This window comes from Eubalaena glacialis, chromosome 10 (assembly GCF_028564815.1).
Source record: "Eubalaena glacialis isolate mEubGla1 chromosome 10, mEubGla1.1.hap2.+ XY, whole genome shotgun sequence".
Classification (NCBI taxonomy): Eukaryota; Metazoa; Chordata; class Mammalia; order Artiodactyla; family Balaenidae; genus Eubalaena; species Eubalaena glacialis.
The window spans coordinates 75587372-75602891 of record NC_083725.1 but is presented as its reverse complement, the minus strand read 5'-3'; the positions used below and the strand labels follow the sequence as shown (position 1 = coordinate 75602891).

Below are 15520 nucleotides of genomic sequence, written 5' to 3'. Positions count from 1 at the left end.
TAACAGCTTTTCTGTGTGAAGAACAGAGAGATAATATCTTTTGGACTTGGTCCAAAAAATGGTAAAAACAATGAGGTAATATTTGAAAAAGATAATATTAAAGCCCAGATGATGTTCCTTTCTAGGTCATCATTAATGTTGTTCCCGTTTTCGATGTGAACAGTTAATTATGTACTTTTAAAAAAATGTGTTTTTCTTTTATTTTTGGATCATATCATCAATTCAAAAATAGATCTTTTAATTCTCATTTGGTGTGAATTACTTCATACCAAATATACTATGACACATTATTTGGAAGCCTAAAGAAGAGGAACTTAGGGATACAAACTATCCAAAGTATAATTGTGCAACTTTAAAAATGTTGGCTCTTATCTCTCTAAGATACAGTAACACTGTCAAAAATCACAAGCATTAAACTTTTGATAACATATTCCCAGAATTATCCAACTAGGCAATGTGATTATAAAATTTTTTAAGTAATCAGTAAAATATGGTAGTTGTGAGGTTGCTTTATATGACTTACCTTAAAAAATGATAGACCTGTCTAAATTTTTTATTTAGTTGTATCACTTTGGAGTCTTTTAATGTGTTTGTAAACGTGTTTATGAACCAATAATGATGCAGTTCAGACTAAAGACATTTTGGTATGTTAGCAAACGAAATGTGATCAAAGAAAAGGGGTGAAATGAATGAATGTACTTCGGAATAACATTGACATATAGTAGGTACACAAGGAAGGTTTTATTTTCATTTTTTATTATGGAAATTCTGAAACAAATAGAAAATTTAAGTGAGTAGTATAATAAATCCCATTACACTTGACCCAGCTTTAAAAATTATCAGCATTTTGTCAATCTTTTAAAATCTAAATCCTTGATTTTTTTTTTTTTTTAGGGAGAGACATTTAAAAGCAAACCCCAGACACCATATTTCACCTGCAAATATTTTAGTATGTATCTCTAACTGGTAAAGCCTTCTTTAGATTACCAGTCTGCCATTATAATTTTTAACAAAATTAATTATAATTTTGAATAACCCCTTAATATTATCTAATATCCAACTTACATATTTTTAAATTTAAAAAAATTGTCTCAAAAATGTCTTGGTTTATTCAAACAAGTTCCACACATTGTATTTGGTTGATATTTCTTAACTTCTTTCTGTAACAGTCCCTCTTCTGGGGGTGGTAGAAGAACTGGGTCATTTGTCCCAGTTCTATGGAATGCTCTATATTCTGGATTTGGCTGATTAATTCTCCATGTTATTTTTTAACTTGTACCTCTACTCTCTATAGTTTCCATAAAGTAATATTTAGATCTAGAGGCTTAATTGGATTCACATTCAATTTTTAAAGCAAAGATTGTACTGTACTTCCTATTGTGTTACATCAAGATGAACTTATTTTCTGGTTGTTCTACTTTTAGTAATTTATGATTGATTTGTGGGTTTGGGGTAGTGCCAGCCTTTCACTTAATAGTTTGGGATCTATTGATGATCATTGCCTAAATACATTATTTCAGTAGGAATTGCAAAAGGTAATTTCCTCATTCTATTATTCCTTCTGCATTTATTGACTGAAATTCAACTATTAAAAAGAGCTTTCATTGACCACAGTTTGATAGAGAAGACAATTGTTTCCCCTTATTTTTAAAAATTTTCAAAATAGTAGATTGGTACCCTAGCAATCTTCAGTAGTGACCAATTAAAAAATTATCATTATGAACTCATGGATTTTTGTGTATTTGTTGAGTTTCAATCAGCTGTGATTTTTATGTATTTTGATTCTGTTAGTCTTTGACAGATTCTTTACTTTTTGATTAAGATGAATAGTCTCATTTTGTACATTTTTCTGGCCCAAATATAAAATGTCATTTCTCCAGGGAGTCCTGGTTTCCTTTACTAGAAAATAGTATTTAATAAGTTCTTGATTGTATAAATGAATTATTAACACTGGTATGATGCTTAGTACAGTGTCTGGCATGTAGAATATATGTTACAGTTATTGTTTTCTTTTATATTCTCATATTAATTAGCCTAGAACTGTGGTTCTTAGAGTGCGGTCCCTGGATCAGCAGTATCAGTATCACTGGGGACTTTCTTAGAAATGTCAATTCTCAGACCTACTGAATCAGAAATTTTAGGGGTGAGACCCAAAAATATATTTTAGCAAGCCCTCAGTGATTTTGTTGCATACTGAAGTGTGAGAACCACTGGTCCAGAGTAGAAGTTCCTAACTCATCTGGTGAGAATGGGCCACAGGCATGCTGAATATTTTCTTAGGGCAGCTGTAAAGCACCCTAGCTCCCAGCAGTCTTGTCCATTTTCTCATCTTTTCAAATCTTATTTTACTTTATGAAATGTGAGAATTAATGAAACAGATGTTAATTATAATAATATATTTATGAAATAAACATTGTATTAACCTAGGCTCCTAAAGATACAGAACACAGGAATATATACATATTTCAGTTTCATACATTTTCTGTCCTAAAATAGCTTGTGACAGCCTTTCTCAGCATGTGTTCCATAGGGCACTAGGTCCTCTCGATGCTCTGTAATAAACAGGGTTTCAGTGGTCCAGTAAGTTGGAGAAATAATTTATATTATATCTCCTTTGCTTGGCATTGTAGAAATAATATTTGTATATCAAAGTCTGAAAAATCCTGCAGTAAAGAAACCTTTTTAACTTGGCTTTAACTTACTGTTTCCAAAATGTTTTGATTAGGAGATCTTTTTTGCTAAGCAGTATCTGTTAGCTTCCAGCAGAAAACACTTTGGAAAATGCTGCCTTATGAGTATATTTTTTTAAAAAAATTACGGACTATGCGCCACTTAAAAATACGGAGCTTTCTGGGTGAATATATAGTAACCCTACAAATGAATTTGTCCTACCTTTGGAATACTGTAGCACACAGGAGCTGCTGAAGGGGGAAATACCAGGATATTCTCTTTGCTAGAGGTAAACTGGATTCTGAAGACTAGTGGCCTGATTTGTCTGAAGCCTTGTTATCCTAAAATTTGTATGTTTCATGTAGTCATTATTTTCCAGACCAATGCAAGGATAAACTAGATTTTGTCATATAGACGTGTCAACATGATTAAGGGATTATTTGGCAAGAAATGAAGAAGTTTGCTGGGGGAACTGTAGACCTTACAGAATTTTGCAACTACTTAAAACTTTTTTATTTCCAATTTTGGAAAATCTTAAAGTCTTTAAATTGCTTAACTGAGGCAACTCTATATAATGGTACACTGTAATTACTTACTTTTCAAAAAGGAAATGCAGAACTGGAAGTTTTTTACTTGCGTAATTCCTTTCATCCTCCTTTTAAAATGAGTGTTTTACAAAATTTTGTAGGGAGAATTAGTATGAAACAGTGTTGTTGAAAATGAACTTAGCACAGATGATATTGGATGCAACTAGTCTTTTCAAGATAGAAGAGACAGGAATCAAGCATCAGGAGTACAACAGAGATGAGACTGAAGTATTTGACCTGAGTGATAGGATAAGCTTCTTAAAGATTGTGCCTATCTGCTCTATGGAGTCATTCCATAAAGTCAGTATTCTAATAATTTTTAACATTTTGATCTTAGGATATGTTTAAAAGGCAATAGTACTTTTAGGGCAGATTACTATGGTGGGTACTAATTTATCCCATATTATTGAAGCCTGAAGACTATGAGAGCTACATCGAATGTAAACTACATAGAAGCTGGGAATCCCACTAGCAGATGTGATCCGTACTAACAATAGGTAGAAAAAATATCAATAAATGGGCAAGTTGCGGCATGTGCTTATGATACGTATAAGAGATAAGGTCACATTACAAGTCAGTGTGAGGCAGTTCAGTAAACAGTATTTAAGGTAAATTTGTATCTTTAATGGGACCTACTAAAACCAAGGAATAATCTTAGCTTAGAAGAAGGCTTGTAAATATTGTTCAATGAGATAAAATACGTGAAAATGTTTTATACTATAAAATGTTAAATTTCCAATCATTATTACAATATCTATTACATTTGTATCCTGTGTTTTTGATTTCCTGCTTATTGTTAAGTTTCTCACATCTGTTCGACATGTGAAAATCTGTCATTGTAAAATGCAAAACAAAGTTAGTATCACTACATAGTTATTACACAAAAGGTATTCTAGCAGCTATAAAGAAGAGGCACTATTCCCTTACATGATAGATTACTTATAGAAAAATTTAACCAAAACCACGTCATTACTATCTCCTGGAATAAGCCTTATTATAAACAAGAATTTTTTTTTTTTTTTAAATCACAGCAGTACATTTTGGTTTGAAAAAAGGAATATGAACTTTCTCTAAATTTGGGACATTGTATTCTTACAGGAGAGCTATTGGAATTAAGAATAACAGCATCTTATGATTTATAGCACATTTACAAAGTAAAGGTCAAAATCTATAATAAAAAGTGATGTAAAGACTATGGCTGAGTCCCTTTGCTGTGCACCTGAAGCTATCACACCATTGTTAATCAGCTATACTCCAATATAAAATAAAAAGTTAAAAAGAGATGTAAAGAAAAATGGAATTGGGCTTCCCTGGTGGTGCAGTGGTTAAGAATCCGCCTGCCAATGCAGGGGACACAGGTTCAAGCCCTGGTCTGGGAAGATCCCACATGCCACGGAGCAACTAAGCCCTGCACTCTAGAGCCTGCGAGCCACTACTGAGCCCGCCTGCCACAACTACTGAAGCCCGCGCACCTAGAGCCCGTGCTCTGCAACAAGGGAAGCCACCGCAATGAGAAGCCCGCACACCGCAATGAAGAGTAGCCCCCGCTCGCGGCAACTGGAGAAAGCCCGCATGCAGCAATGAAGACCCAAAGCAGCCAAAAATAAAATAAAGAAAAAAAAATTTTTTTAATTAAAAAAAAAAGAAAAATGGAATTGTTTTTATTTAATATTGATTAACATTATATCGGACCTTTTTTCTTTCTTGTTAATAATTATTCCAGTTAGTGAGTATTTAATAAAAGGATAGCTTTAAGAAATGACCAATGCATTCTATTTTATGTTTAGGTTAATGCAGGTTAATGGTCATTTATATGAAATGGTTATGCACTTACTCAAGCTGACTTCTCACGGTACTCTAGGGCATGTATCACAATCTCATAAAATTGTGGATAGCTTTATCTCTTTCAGGAATTTCACTCATTCTTTTGTCCTGAAAGGACAAAATTTCTTAGTAATCCATAAAGAATATGATTCATTAAGTGTGGAAATCTTTGGTAAATTCATATTCATCACATTTTTATTATTTCTAAGAATTCCAGGAACCACCCAACCTAATTTTAGCTTTTGCTTTGTAACAAATGAAAATCTTTCAAGAGCATATGGATCTTATCACACATAATAAAAAGTAAACAGATATTTCCCTTTGGATATGTGCATTCCATAGACATCTAATACTTGGTTATATTTCACTGTATAGAAACTATACGGGCTCCAAAGGAGATAGAAATACAGTTCTTGGCCTCCACAAGTAGGGGGGGAAAGCTTCCCTTGGTAGAATACCCAGAAAACTAGTCTAAGAAAATTCATTCCTGCATGAATGCAGTAAACAAATATTAAGTAAGTATCAACTATGTGGCCAGCTCTTGGTTTAGTAACCGGGAAATTACCAGTGAACAAAACAGAAATCCTGGTCTTTGTGGAGCACATTCTAGTGGAGGAGATAAACAAACCAGAAAACAAACATAAGTGAAATAGATAATATGTTGTCATGCCGTGGAGAAAAATAAAATATATTTTATTTTTATTAAGGAAGGGGCTATAGGGAGTGTTAGGGCATTGCAGTTTCAAGTAGGGTGCCAACAGAGGCTTAACAGAGCAGAAGTTTGCTTGAATGAAGACCTAAGGGAGATGAGGGAATTATTTATTGTATCTATTCCAGGCAAAAGAATAACAAAGTACTTGAGACTCTTATGTGGGAGCATGCCCAGCATCTTGGAGGAGCAGCAAGGAAGCAAAGTGGGGCTAAAGAGGAACAGAGAAGACTAAAGGAAGCTGTTAAAATAACCCAGACAAGTGATGATAGTGGCTCACAGTACTGTGGTAGCAGTGGAGGTGGTGAGAAATCAGGACTGCTGACAGTTTGGATACAGGTTATGAAAGAGAGGGGAATCAGGATTTTTGATTTGCTAAATGGGAGGATAGAATTTCCATTAACTGAGTTAGGGAATACTGCAGGAGGAGTGGAGTTTGGGAAGAAAGATTGGAGCTGTATTTTGGACATGTTTGAGATACCTATTAGTCATCTAAGTGGAGAGGTCAAGCAGGCAGTTGGATATGGCATTTTGTGGCATTTGGGAGAGAGGTTTGGCAGGAGAGATAAGTATGAGCAAATGTGTGATATGTTGATGAACTGTGCTAAGAATTAATAGTAGGAGAAAAATCAGTAAAGGAAAGGAAGGCTTCAGGAAGGAAGATAATTCCTAAGCTGGACTTTCAATTAATGGAAAAGAAAGAGAAGAGGATTCTAGTTAGGGAAAATGTCCTAGCATCTTAGAATATCATATAGAAATAATTCTAGATACTTTACTACCTTGGTTTTTTTCTTCTTTTCACTTGGAACTTTTATAGTGCGTCATATAGTATAATGGAACAATAGGTGCCCAGGAAATATTTGTTGACTAATAAATGAGAATAATATTTTTCAAAGTTTATTTTATTAACCAGTATTTAATCACTGAACACTTAGGGTTTTAAAAAAAATTCTAGATATTTTTATTGTGCTAAAATATGCATAACATAAGCTTTACCATTTCAACCATTTTTAAGTGTACAGTTCAGTGGCACTAGGTACATTCTGAAACTCAGTTTTGTGTATAAAAATATCCTCTGTTTTCAAAAAATCAACATTGTTGCTTCTGAGCAAAAAGAATTTAGAGCTGATTGGGCTTTACTTCTAAGAGCAATGAGTATTCTGCAACATAATCCTAAATGATTATCGCTTTTGTTTGAAAGATTGGGAGAAGTCCAAAAAGCAAAAATGAAAAGTAGTGTCTTACTTCTAATACAGATTTTTTCTTTCCTTGAAAACTGAATTTCCATTAAGTGAGTGTCATTTCTATTTGTATGGGTCACTAATGAATGTGTCTTATTTACCTTTGATTACTGGTACCTCACACAGAAACCAAATGCTCAAATAAAATTGTGGTATATATCTGGAGCTTAAGGAGTTTTCAAAAATGAAATAAGTATGCCCTGTGTCATAATTTCTTTGCCTACTTGCTTCTCAGATTCCTCTCAAAGTATGTTTATTTTTAGTTTGAGTTTTGTAAATTATATTTTGTAATTAATTTTGGATTTTGTAAATTACATGAAAGTGTGTGATATGTCTATACTTTGTGAGTTATAAACCTAGGAAATTGTCCATCTGCTGATTACAGTGTCTCTTTCTTTAGGGAACAAAGAAAGATGAGATTGAAGGTGAAGTGGAAGTGTCTGGTTTAATTCAGCCTGCAGAAGTGTTTGCTCCCAAAAGCCTGGTGTTGGTATCCAGATTAGATTATCCAGAAATTTTTAGGGTAAAGAACTCATAGTTGTCATTATTGATTTGTATTATTATATAAATCTATTTTGAGTGAACCACGGTAACAAATTCTTTGTATCTAAAATATCTTTAAATTGATTAGGAATTCATCAATAAAATAAAATTACTGTGAACAGAAGAAATGTATTTCATGTTGGATAAAATAAGTACCTGAGTAAGTTAATGTGACTATTTAAACTTCTAAGGATGTAGTGTTTGTTTTAAAATAGGTCCCATCTTTACTGACTCCAAAATTTATGAATCCTAAAGAAATCATTTGATTACCTGTATCAAATTTAAAATGCATTAGTAATATAACAACTTAGTGTATTTTTATTGATCTTCTTTTTAGGAGTCCAGGTTCAAGGAAATAGGATAAGTATTTGTGATTTCAAATAGTTGTGATCATACTGCTATCAATATAGCTTTAAAATATTGTTTACTTCCAGATATTTTATTTTTTTAGATAGTTAGAATTTGCAAATGTAGATAAAAATTTTTTTTTTTTTTATCAATGACTATTTAATCCAACCACGTTTTTTTTTTTTAATCAGTCATCAATCTTATACACATCACTGTATACATGTCAATCCCAATCGCCCAATTCAGCACACCACCATCCCCACCCCACTGCAGTTCTCCCCTCTTGGTGTCCATACGTTTGTTCTCTACTTTAGTTATAAATACATTTAAGCTTTGCAAGAAGAGGGCTTATTTTTATTTCAGTTGCTATCTTTAATAATAGTAATGTTGACCGTTGTCCAGAGTCACAGATCTTCTTTGGAAGGTATAAACTATACCTTAAAATTTCTCAAGGATTTGGGAAATTGATACATAATTTCTGGAAAACATTTTCATATTGTTGAGATTATATATATTCTTAGTGTCAAGATTTCAATGATAGTGGCTAACTCCTAACACATACTAATTTTTTAGTTATATAAGTTTTAATAAACTGAGAGATTCATATGATTACATTTTGTCTTCCATTTTACATGTCTTCTTCTGAGCTTAAAGTGTTAATCATATCTTGTCTCTATTTTGCTATTCTTTGTAATAATTCATATAAGTTAAGTTTTTCTGTAGAATAAATATTCTGAATTTATAAGAATCACAAAACAAGATAAAGTTTCTAAGTTTTTATCTTGAAATTTGGAGTTCTGCAAAATAAGTTGAGACAGAAACGGTTTTAAGCCCTACAAATTTGCTGGAGTGGTTATCTAAGCACAAACACCTGTTTTACAAATTATGGATTTCTGCTTTTTATAAACTCATCTCAAAAGCTCATTTAGAGCTTCTGGTTCTGGAGGAAAATTTAATAAACTTAATAACATTTGCTGCTTAAAATTTATTCCATGGTCACTGTAGAATCTACTAGGTTCAAAGGGAAATTTTCCTGGAAGCAGATGTCACAACAATTTATTTTTAGTGCTTGCTTTTTCCATGAAATAACTACATGCATCTTTTCTTTGCAGGCTTGCCTGGGTTTGATCTATACTGTATATGTGGACAGTCTGAATGTCTCCTTGGAAAGTCTCATTGCAAACCTGTGTGCATGTCTTGTCCCAGCGGCTGGAGGGTCTCAGGTAAATAGAATAAAAAGGGAGATGAAGAGGGCCTGCTTCTCTTCTCCTCTCCTCCAGTAAATTTAATTTATGAAGAAAAGGAAAAAGAGAATTCTTTAAATATTTTCGTTTTAAAGAGGATCTTAGTTTAATTAAGCATTGTTCCTATGGTCTGCCTTCTAGAGACTCAAGATTCCATTCTTAGGTCATAGGGTTAATTTTAACATAAGGTTCACCTTTCACATAGCATAGTTAGAAGTCATATTCTGTGTAACTTGAACTCTAGCTTACGCTTTCTTGGAAATACACTTTTTTAAGTTGAACTTCAAATGTGTTCTTTGTACCTTTCTTATTATTCCTCTGTATGGTTACGCCTCATTAACTTAAAATTTTTTTCAGTGATAAAAATTAGGAGGTAACATTAAGAAAACTTTTAATATAATTCTTTGTAACATTATAACTACTTCTGGATAGATTAATTCATTTCTTCATTTCCCTGGATAAAAGCAATTGTAGTCCTAAAACCATTTTGTATGTTGTGTGTAATCTTTAATAGAATATCTTGCATTTAAGCTTCAAAAGAGGAGCACTTATTTTTCTCATCTCAGTTTGCTACCTTTAGTAATGATAATGTTGACCATTGTCCAAAATCACAGATCTTCTTTGGAAAATATAGTCTATACCTTAAAATTTCCCAAGGATTTTGTCATAGGTTGAGCCCGTGAGGACATTAAACTCCTCTACTGAAATAAAACTTTCTCAAAGTGGCATGTTTTTCATCTTCTGTATGTCCTGAAATTTTTATATTCATCTCTGAAGTAGAAAAATGAGAACTTCAGTTGCTATGACTTAATATTTCTAGGGAACTTTTTTTTTTAAAGGCTCCTTTCCTTAAGTCCTAAAATTGATTAGCTGATCATTTATTTGCTTATTCTTATGTAATATTGAGGAAAAAGACAGCCCTCTAAAAATTACAGTTTTTTATCCTCAGTCTGATAGAGATGTTACTTATAGTAAAAATGGCATCTTTTTTCCGTGCCCTTTGCCTTTATAGCTGTCTCCTGTCTTTCCTAGCATCTTTTGGTTACTCTTAAGGTTTTTTTCCTCCTGCACTCTCCTCCCTCATTCTCCTATTTCTGCTACAAGAGCATAATATGAAATGTGAGTTTGGTCATGATTGGACCTAAACTTAAAAGCAGCCGAGTTGTTTTATGAGCCTTTATTATGATGGGAATTTTGTTGACATGATTTTATTTTATTTTTTTTTTAATTTTAAAAACATTTTTATTGTAGCTGCTAGAAATTTTTAAATTACATGCATGGTTCATATTACTATATTTCTTTTGTTTTTCCAGTTTTATTGACATATAACTGGCATATAAATGTTAGCTTTAATATTTTACTATTTTTTAGTTAAGTGTTATTATCAGTGATTTGTGTATCTCATGATTACTAAATTTTCACCTTTCAACTACTGAATTTTCTTGTACCGTATTCATTTGGATACAAAGTAACTTGAATGTTTTGGGCTGCATTATTGCCCTTCACGTCTGTTAATTGGATCTTATATGGTCATCATCTGCTTTAAATTTGAACTTCAAAGGGATTTTTTTATCTTAAGAAAATGTCTGAAAAGAAATCATTTGTGGTGTGTGTGTGTTTTCCGCCCATTCTGCAGAAGCTGTTTTCCTTGGGTGCAGGAGATAGACAGCTGATCCAGACTCCCTTGCATGATAGTCTTCCTGTCACAGGCACTAGTGCGGCTCTCCTGTTCCAGCAATTGGGTATGTCTTCTTCTCCCATTTTCAATGTTCTTATAAAAGCCTATGAAAAAAAGATTTATTTTAAGCCTACATCACCTGACATAAATCAGGAAAATAAAAAGCAAACCATTAGATAACTGATATATAAAATATATAATTTTATGGGTTCTAATCTTAACTAGTATTCATTCTTTTTTAAAATTAACCCAGACCCCTTTTGCTCGTAAGTCAATTAAGCTTTTAGAAAGTAAACATATTTTCTGTGCTTTAAAAGATGAATAGATAGTATATTTTGTTTTTCCTTAGATGAATTGCTTTTATAGAAACCTTGTCAGATAGAACTAAAAGTCCCATCCTTTTCATCCCACCACCTGTATCAGGACTTTAATTTTCTAGCAATGGCTAGGATGACGTATTAGGGGGAGGACACTAGAAAGTGCCCTCTGTGCATTGGACAGCTCATACTTCATTGAAGGAGTAATATAACTTAAAAATGAGTATGTTTTAGACCAGTGCTGCCAGAGATTCCCACTTACTTTACCTCGTACTTATCCTTTATATGTACCTGTGTAAGAGTGTTCCACTCTCTTTGATTCATTCTTTCTCATTGTTCTCCATCTGTGTTTGTCTTTTTCTAGTTGAATTGAAACCTCCCCTTTCCTGGGGCTCATAGTCTAGTTCTCCATGGAATTCTTAATTCCTTGCACAAAAATTCTACCTTCTTATTTCCCTCCTATCTCATGTTGAATTTTACTCCCTGCTTAACTCTGAAATTTGTCTCTCCTTTTTCTTTAGTGGACCCATCCTAATTCTTCTGCTGTGACTTCAGTCAGTGAAATTTAGAAAGCCTTAGAAGAGACTAATGTAAATAGAAGTAGAGTTTCTAGTATCCTAATAAAGATGAATGGTGACATCAACCCCAAAGTAGTAGTTCTCTATTACATCTGCCCCCACCTTAGGGGTTTAAACTCTCAAAAATTACATACTCCTTCTCTTCCTCCCTGAAAGTTTCTGCTCATTGAGTCATTTCAACCAAGTTCTAATTTAATTAAAGCTATTTTCCTTAATGTGTGAAATAGGTACTGTCTCCCTGGTGGCACTTACTTCTCTAAAGAATATCTTGTTGACTAAAACCTCCCTCCACAAACTTTTGGATATAATCTTAGGGGTTCATGGACTACCTACAGCCTGTCCATGGTCCCTCCTAATCACTGACTTAATTGATTTTAGCTAACCACTATTCACCTGACCTTTTTCAGTTAAGAGGGCCTGTATACCTCTCAAGGGTCAATCAAAGCAAAGGTCTACCATGAAGAGGAATAGAAGGATATGACACAAAATTTCACATTCCCAAATGCTACCATTGATCTTATACTTAATGAGTGCCTTATAAACCTCTCATGCTTTTACATTTTTACAATGATTTGAAGGGGAGGGCAGGGATTGTTACTGGCATTAATGCCCAGGACCCAGGGATATTAAACATTCTTCATGCATAATATATATGCACCAGAAGATTTTTTACCTCAAATACTAGTAGCACTCCTGATGAGAAAAACTGCTATAGATAAAGTATAAATTTATAAAACCTGGACCTCTCTTCTAGTAATGATGGCCTTTGTGATTCAGACTAACCCTCTTAACAATGAATACTAGGAAAGCCATACAAGTATAAACAACTTCTACTTGAAAGCGTCAGAAGCAGTAAATAATGACCAAACCATGGTCCAAGAGAAGAAAAAAACCTAGAGAAGTGAACCAGACATTTGGGACCACTTTCTCCCAAGCATCTCTTGATTTTGAAAGAAGTTACTGAAAAATTGGTCTCTGTACTATTGATATCCAACGGCGAAGGGGAGAATAGGAGTTCAGATTTTACCAAGGGAAATTCCTTTACAAAGTTCTCTTGCTTGGAGTTGGGACCATAAAGGACCACATCCTGGGAGAGGGTAAATCACAAGTAGACAGTCCCCCTGAGGAACTGAAGTACAGCTTGAAATCATTTCAGTTCCTAGAAACAGATTAAAATGATCCTTAATGCTACTATCTTTAGCCTTATAGTAGGAGTAAAAGTAAATGCTTTCTGGAGCAAGATAACTGCATTCTAGGCCTCCAATATATCTACAGATTTTTACATGTATGCCCAGTACCCTCCAAAGAAGACATATAGATGGCCAAGAGCACATGAAAAGATGTTCGACATCACTAGTTATTAGAGAAATACAAATCAAAACTACAATGAAGTTTTACCTCGCACCTGTTAGAGTGGCAATCATCAAAAAATCTGTAAACAGTAAATGCTGGAGAGGATGTGGAGAAAAGGGAATCCTCCTACACTGTTGGTGGGAATGAATGTAAATTGGTACAGCCACTATGGAGAACAGTATAGAGATTCCTTAAAAAACGAAAAGTAGAGCTACCATATGATCCAGCAATCCCACTCCAGGGCATATATCCAGAGAAAACCATAATTTGAAAAAGGATACAGGCACCCCAACGTTCACTGAAGCACTATTTACAACAGCCAGGACATGGAAGCAACCTAAATGTCCATCGACGGTGGAATGGATAAAGCAGATGTGGTACATATATACCATATATATACCATATATACCAATATATGTGGTACATATATACCAATATTACTCAGCCATAAAAAAAGAAGAAAATAATGCCATCTGCAGCAACATGGATAGACCTAGAGATTGTCATACTGAGTGAAATAAGTCAGACAGAAAAAGACAAATATCATATGATAACACTTACATGTGGAATCTAAAAAAATGGTACAAATGAACCTATTTACAAAAAAAATAGTCACAGATGTAGAAAACAAACTTATGGTTACTAAGGGGGAAAGGGGGAGAGATAAATTGGGAGATTGGGATTGACATATACACACTACTGTATATAAAAGATAACTAATAAGAACCTACTGTATAGCACAGGGAACTCTGTTCAGTGCTCTGTAACAACCTATATGGGAATGGAGTCTAGAAGAGAGTGGATATATGTATATGTATGGCTGATTCACTTTACTGTACAGCAGAAACTAACACAACATTGTAAATCAACTATACTCCAATGAAAAAATTAATTTAAAAAAATAAAGCATACCATCAAGTTAAAAAAAATAACCAGAAACATGAGGACTAAAGCTATCTGAAAGAAATGTAAAAGAAACCATAGACAATATAAAAGGCCCCCAGGGACACCAGAAGGTAGTTATCAGATATTAAAATAACTATGCTTAAATAGTGAAGGAGATGGACAGTCAAGAGTGAGAATTTAGGGAGTGACGTCAGCAAGATGGCACAATAGGAAGTCCCAGTCCTCGTTCTCCCACAGAAACATCAATTTAACAATTATATACAGACCAAAAAACCTTTGTGAGAATTCCAGAAGCTACTTAAGAAGTTGTGGTACCCCAGTTGATCACAGAGCTGAGAACAGCTACATTGAAACGGGTAAGAAGAGCAAGTTCACTTTACCTGGTCAGCCTCACCCCCAAGCCAGCACAGCCAGCACTGGAAGAGAATGCCCAGCTTGCAGCTTCTCCTTGGGGGAAAGGAAAGGAGAAAAGTGGAGTGTCCGTCCAATGTTCCAGATTTACAAAGGGCTGCCCAAGGAACTGGTTTCTGTCTTGCCATATTCGGAGCACTGACAGAATTAGCATATTTTGGATGCCTGAGGGCCACTGGGAACAAAGAAGAATGAGGGGTGGCTTGCTGCGTTGGGAGAAGGTGCACAATCCCTTGGGAAGGAGGGAGAGGAACATTAGCATTCCAACTTTTCAGAGGGCTGCCTGAAGTGGAGGAATGGGAACTTTAGTTTACTGCTAATGGGAGTGTGAATGGGACAGCTACCTTGGAATACAGTTTGACTTTTTAAAAAAGTTAAATAAACCAAATAATCCAGCCATTTCACTCCTAGGCGTTTACTTAAGGAAAATGACAGCATTGTCCATAAAAAATATTTGTAAATGAATGGTCATATCCATATTTTTATAATAGTGAAAATCTGGAAACAAGCTTAGTGTCCATAAATGTAATGAATAATGGTTATGGTAATGGATAAATAATCTGTGGCATATCCATACAATGGAATACTACTAGGCATTATAAAGAAATGAATTGTTGATACATATTACCACATGGATTAATTTGAAAATAATTATACTCAATGAAAAAAGACAAAAAAGAATGCATCCTGTATAATTCAGTTTCTCTAAAGTTCTAGAAAAGCTTCAAAAATAAATGAAAAAGAAATTATCGAAATAGAACATCATTTTACAACCCTCGCAGAAGAAAAACAGGCAGATATTATGTTCCTAACCTTGCCAGACACTACCTGTGTTTTGCCAGAGAGCTTAAATCTGATTCTGATCATAGGAAATACAGAAGATGGGGAACACGTTGCCCCAAGAGACTACAGTTGTCAAAATCCAGGCTCTTGGAAACTATTGGTCAAATGTCCCAGGTTCTTTAACAAATAAATTATAAGGAATGGAGGAGGAACCTCTAGATTAAAAGGGATTTGAGGGACTCCCCTGCCGGTCCAGTCATTAAGACTTCGTGCTTGCACTGCAAGGGGCGTGGGTTCAACCCCTGGTCAGGGAACTAAGATCCTGCGT

At 34.2% G+C, this 15520-nt stretch overlaps 1 protein-coding gene across 6 annotated transcripts in view; it reads left to right on the top strand.

Annotated features, from left to right (window-relative positions):
• SBF2 (SET binding factor 2) overlaps positions 1 to 15520 on the top strand; it is a 461885-nt gene that overhangs the window by 210499 nt on the left and 235866 nt on the right. For all 6 annotated transcript variants that reach the window (XM_061201443.1, XM_061201441.1, XM_061201446.1 and 3 more), the window contains exons 4-6: positions 7432 to 7554; positions 9035 to 9145; positions 10803 to 10908. In XM_061201443.1, the coding sequence (XP_061057426.1) occupies positions 7432 to 7554; positions 9035 to 9145; positions 10803 to 10908 (340 nt within the window). The remainder of the gene's footprint in view (positions 1 to 7431; positions 7555 to 9034; positions 9146 to 10802; positions 10909 to 15520) is intronic.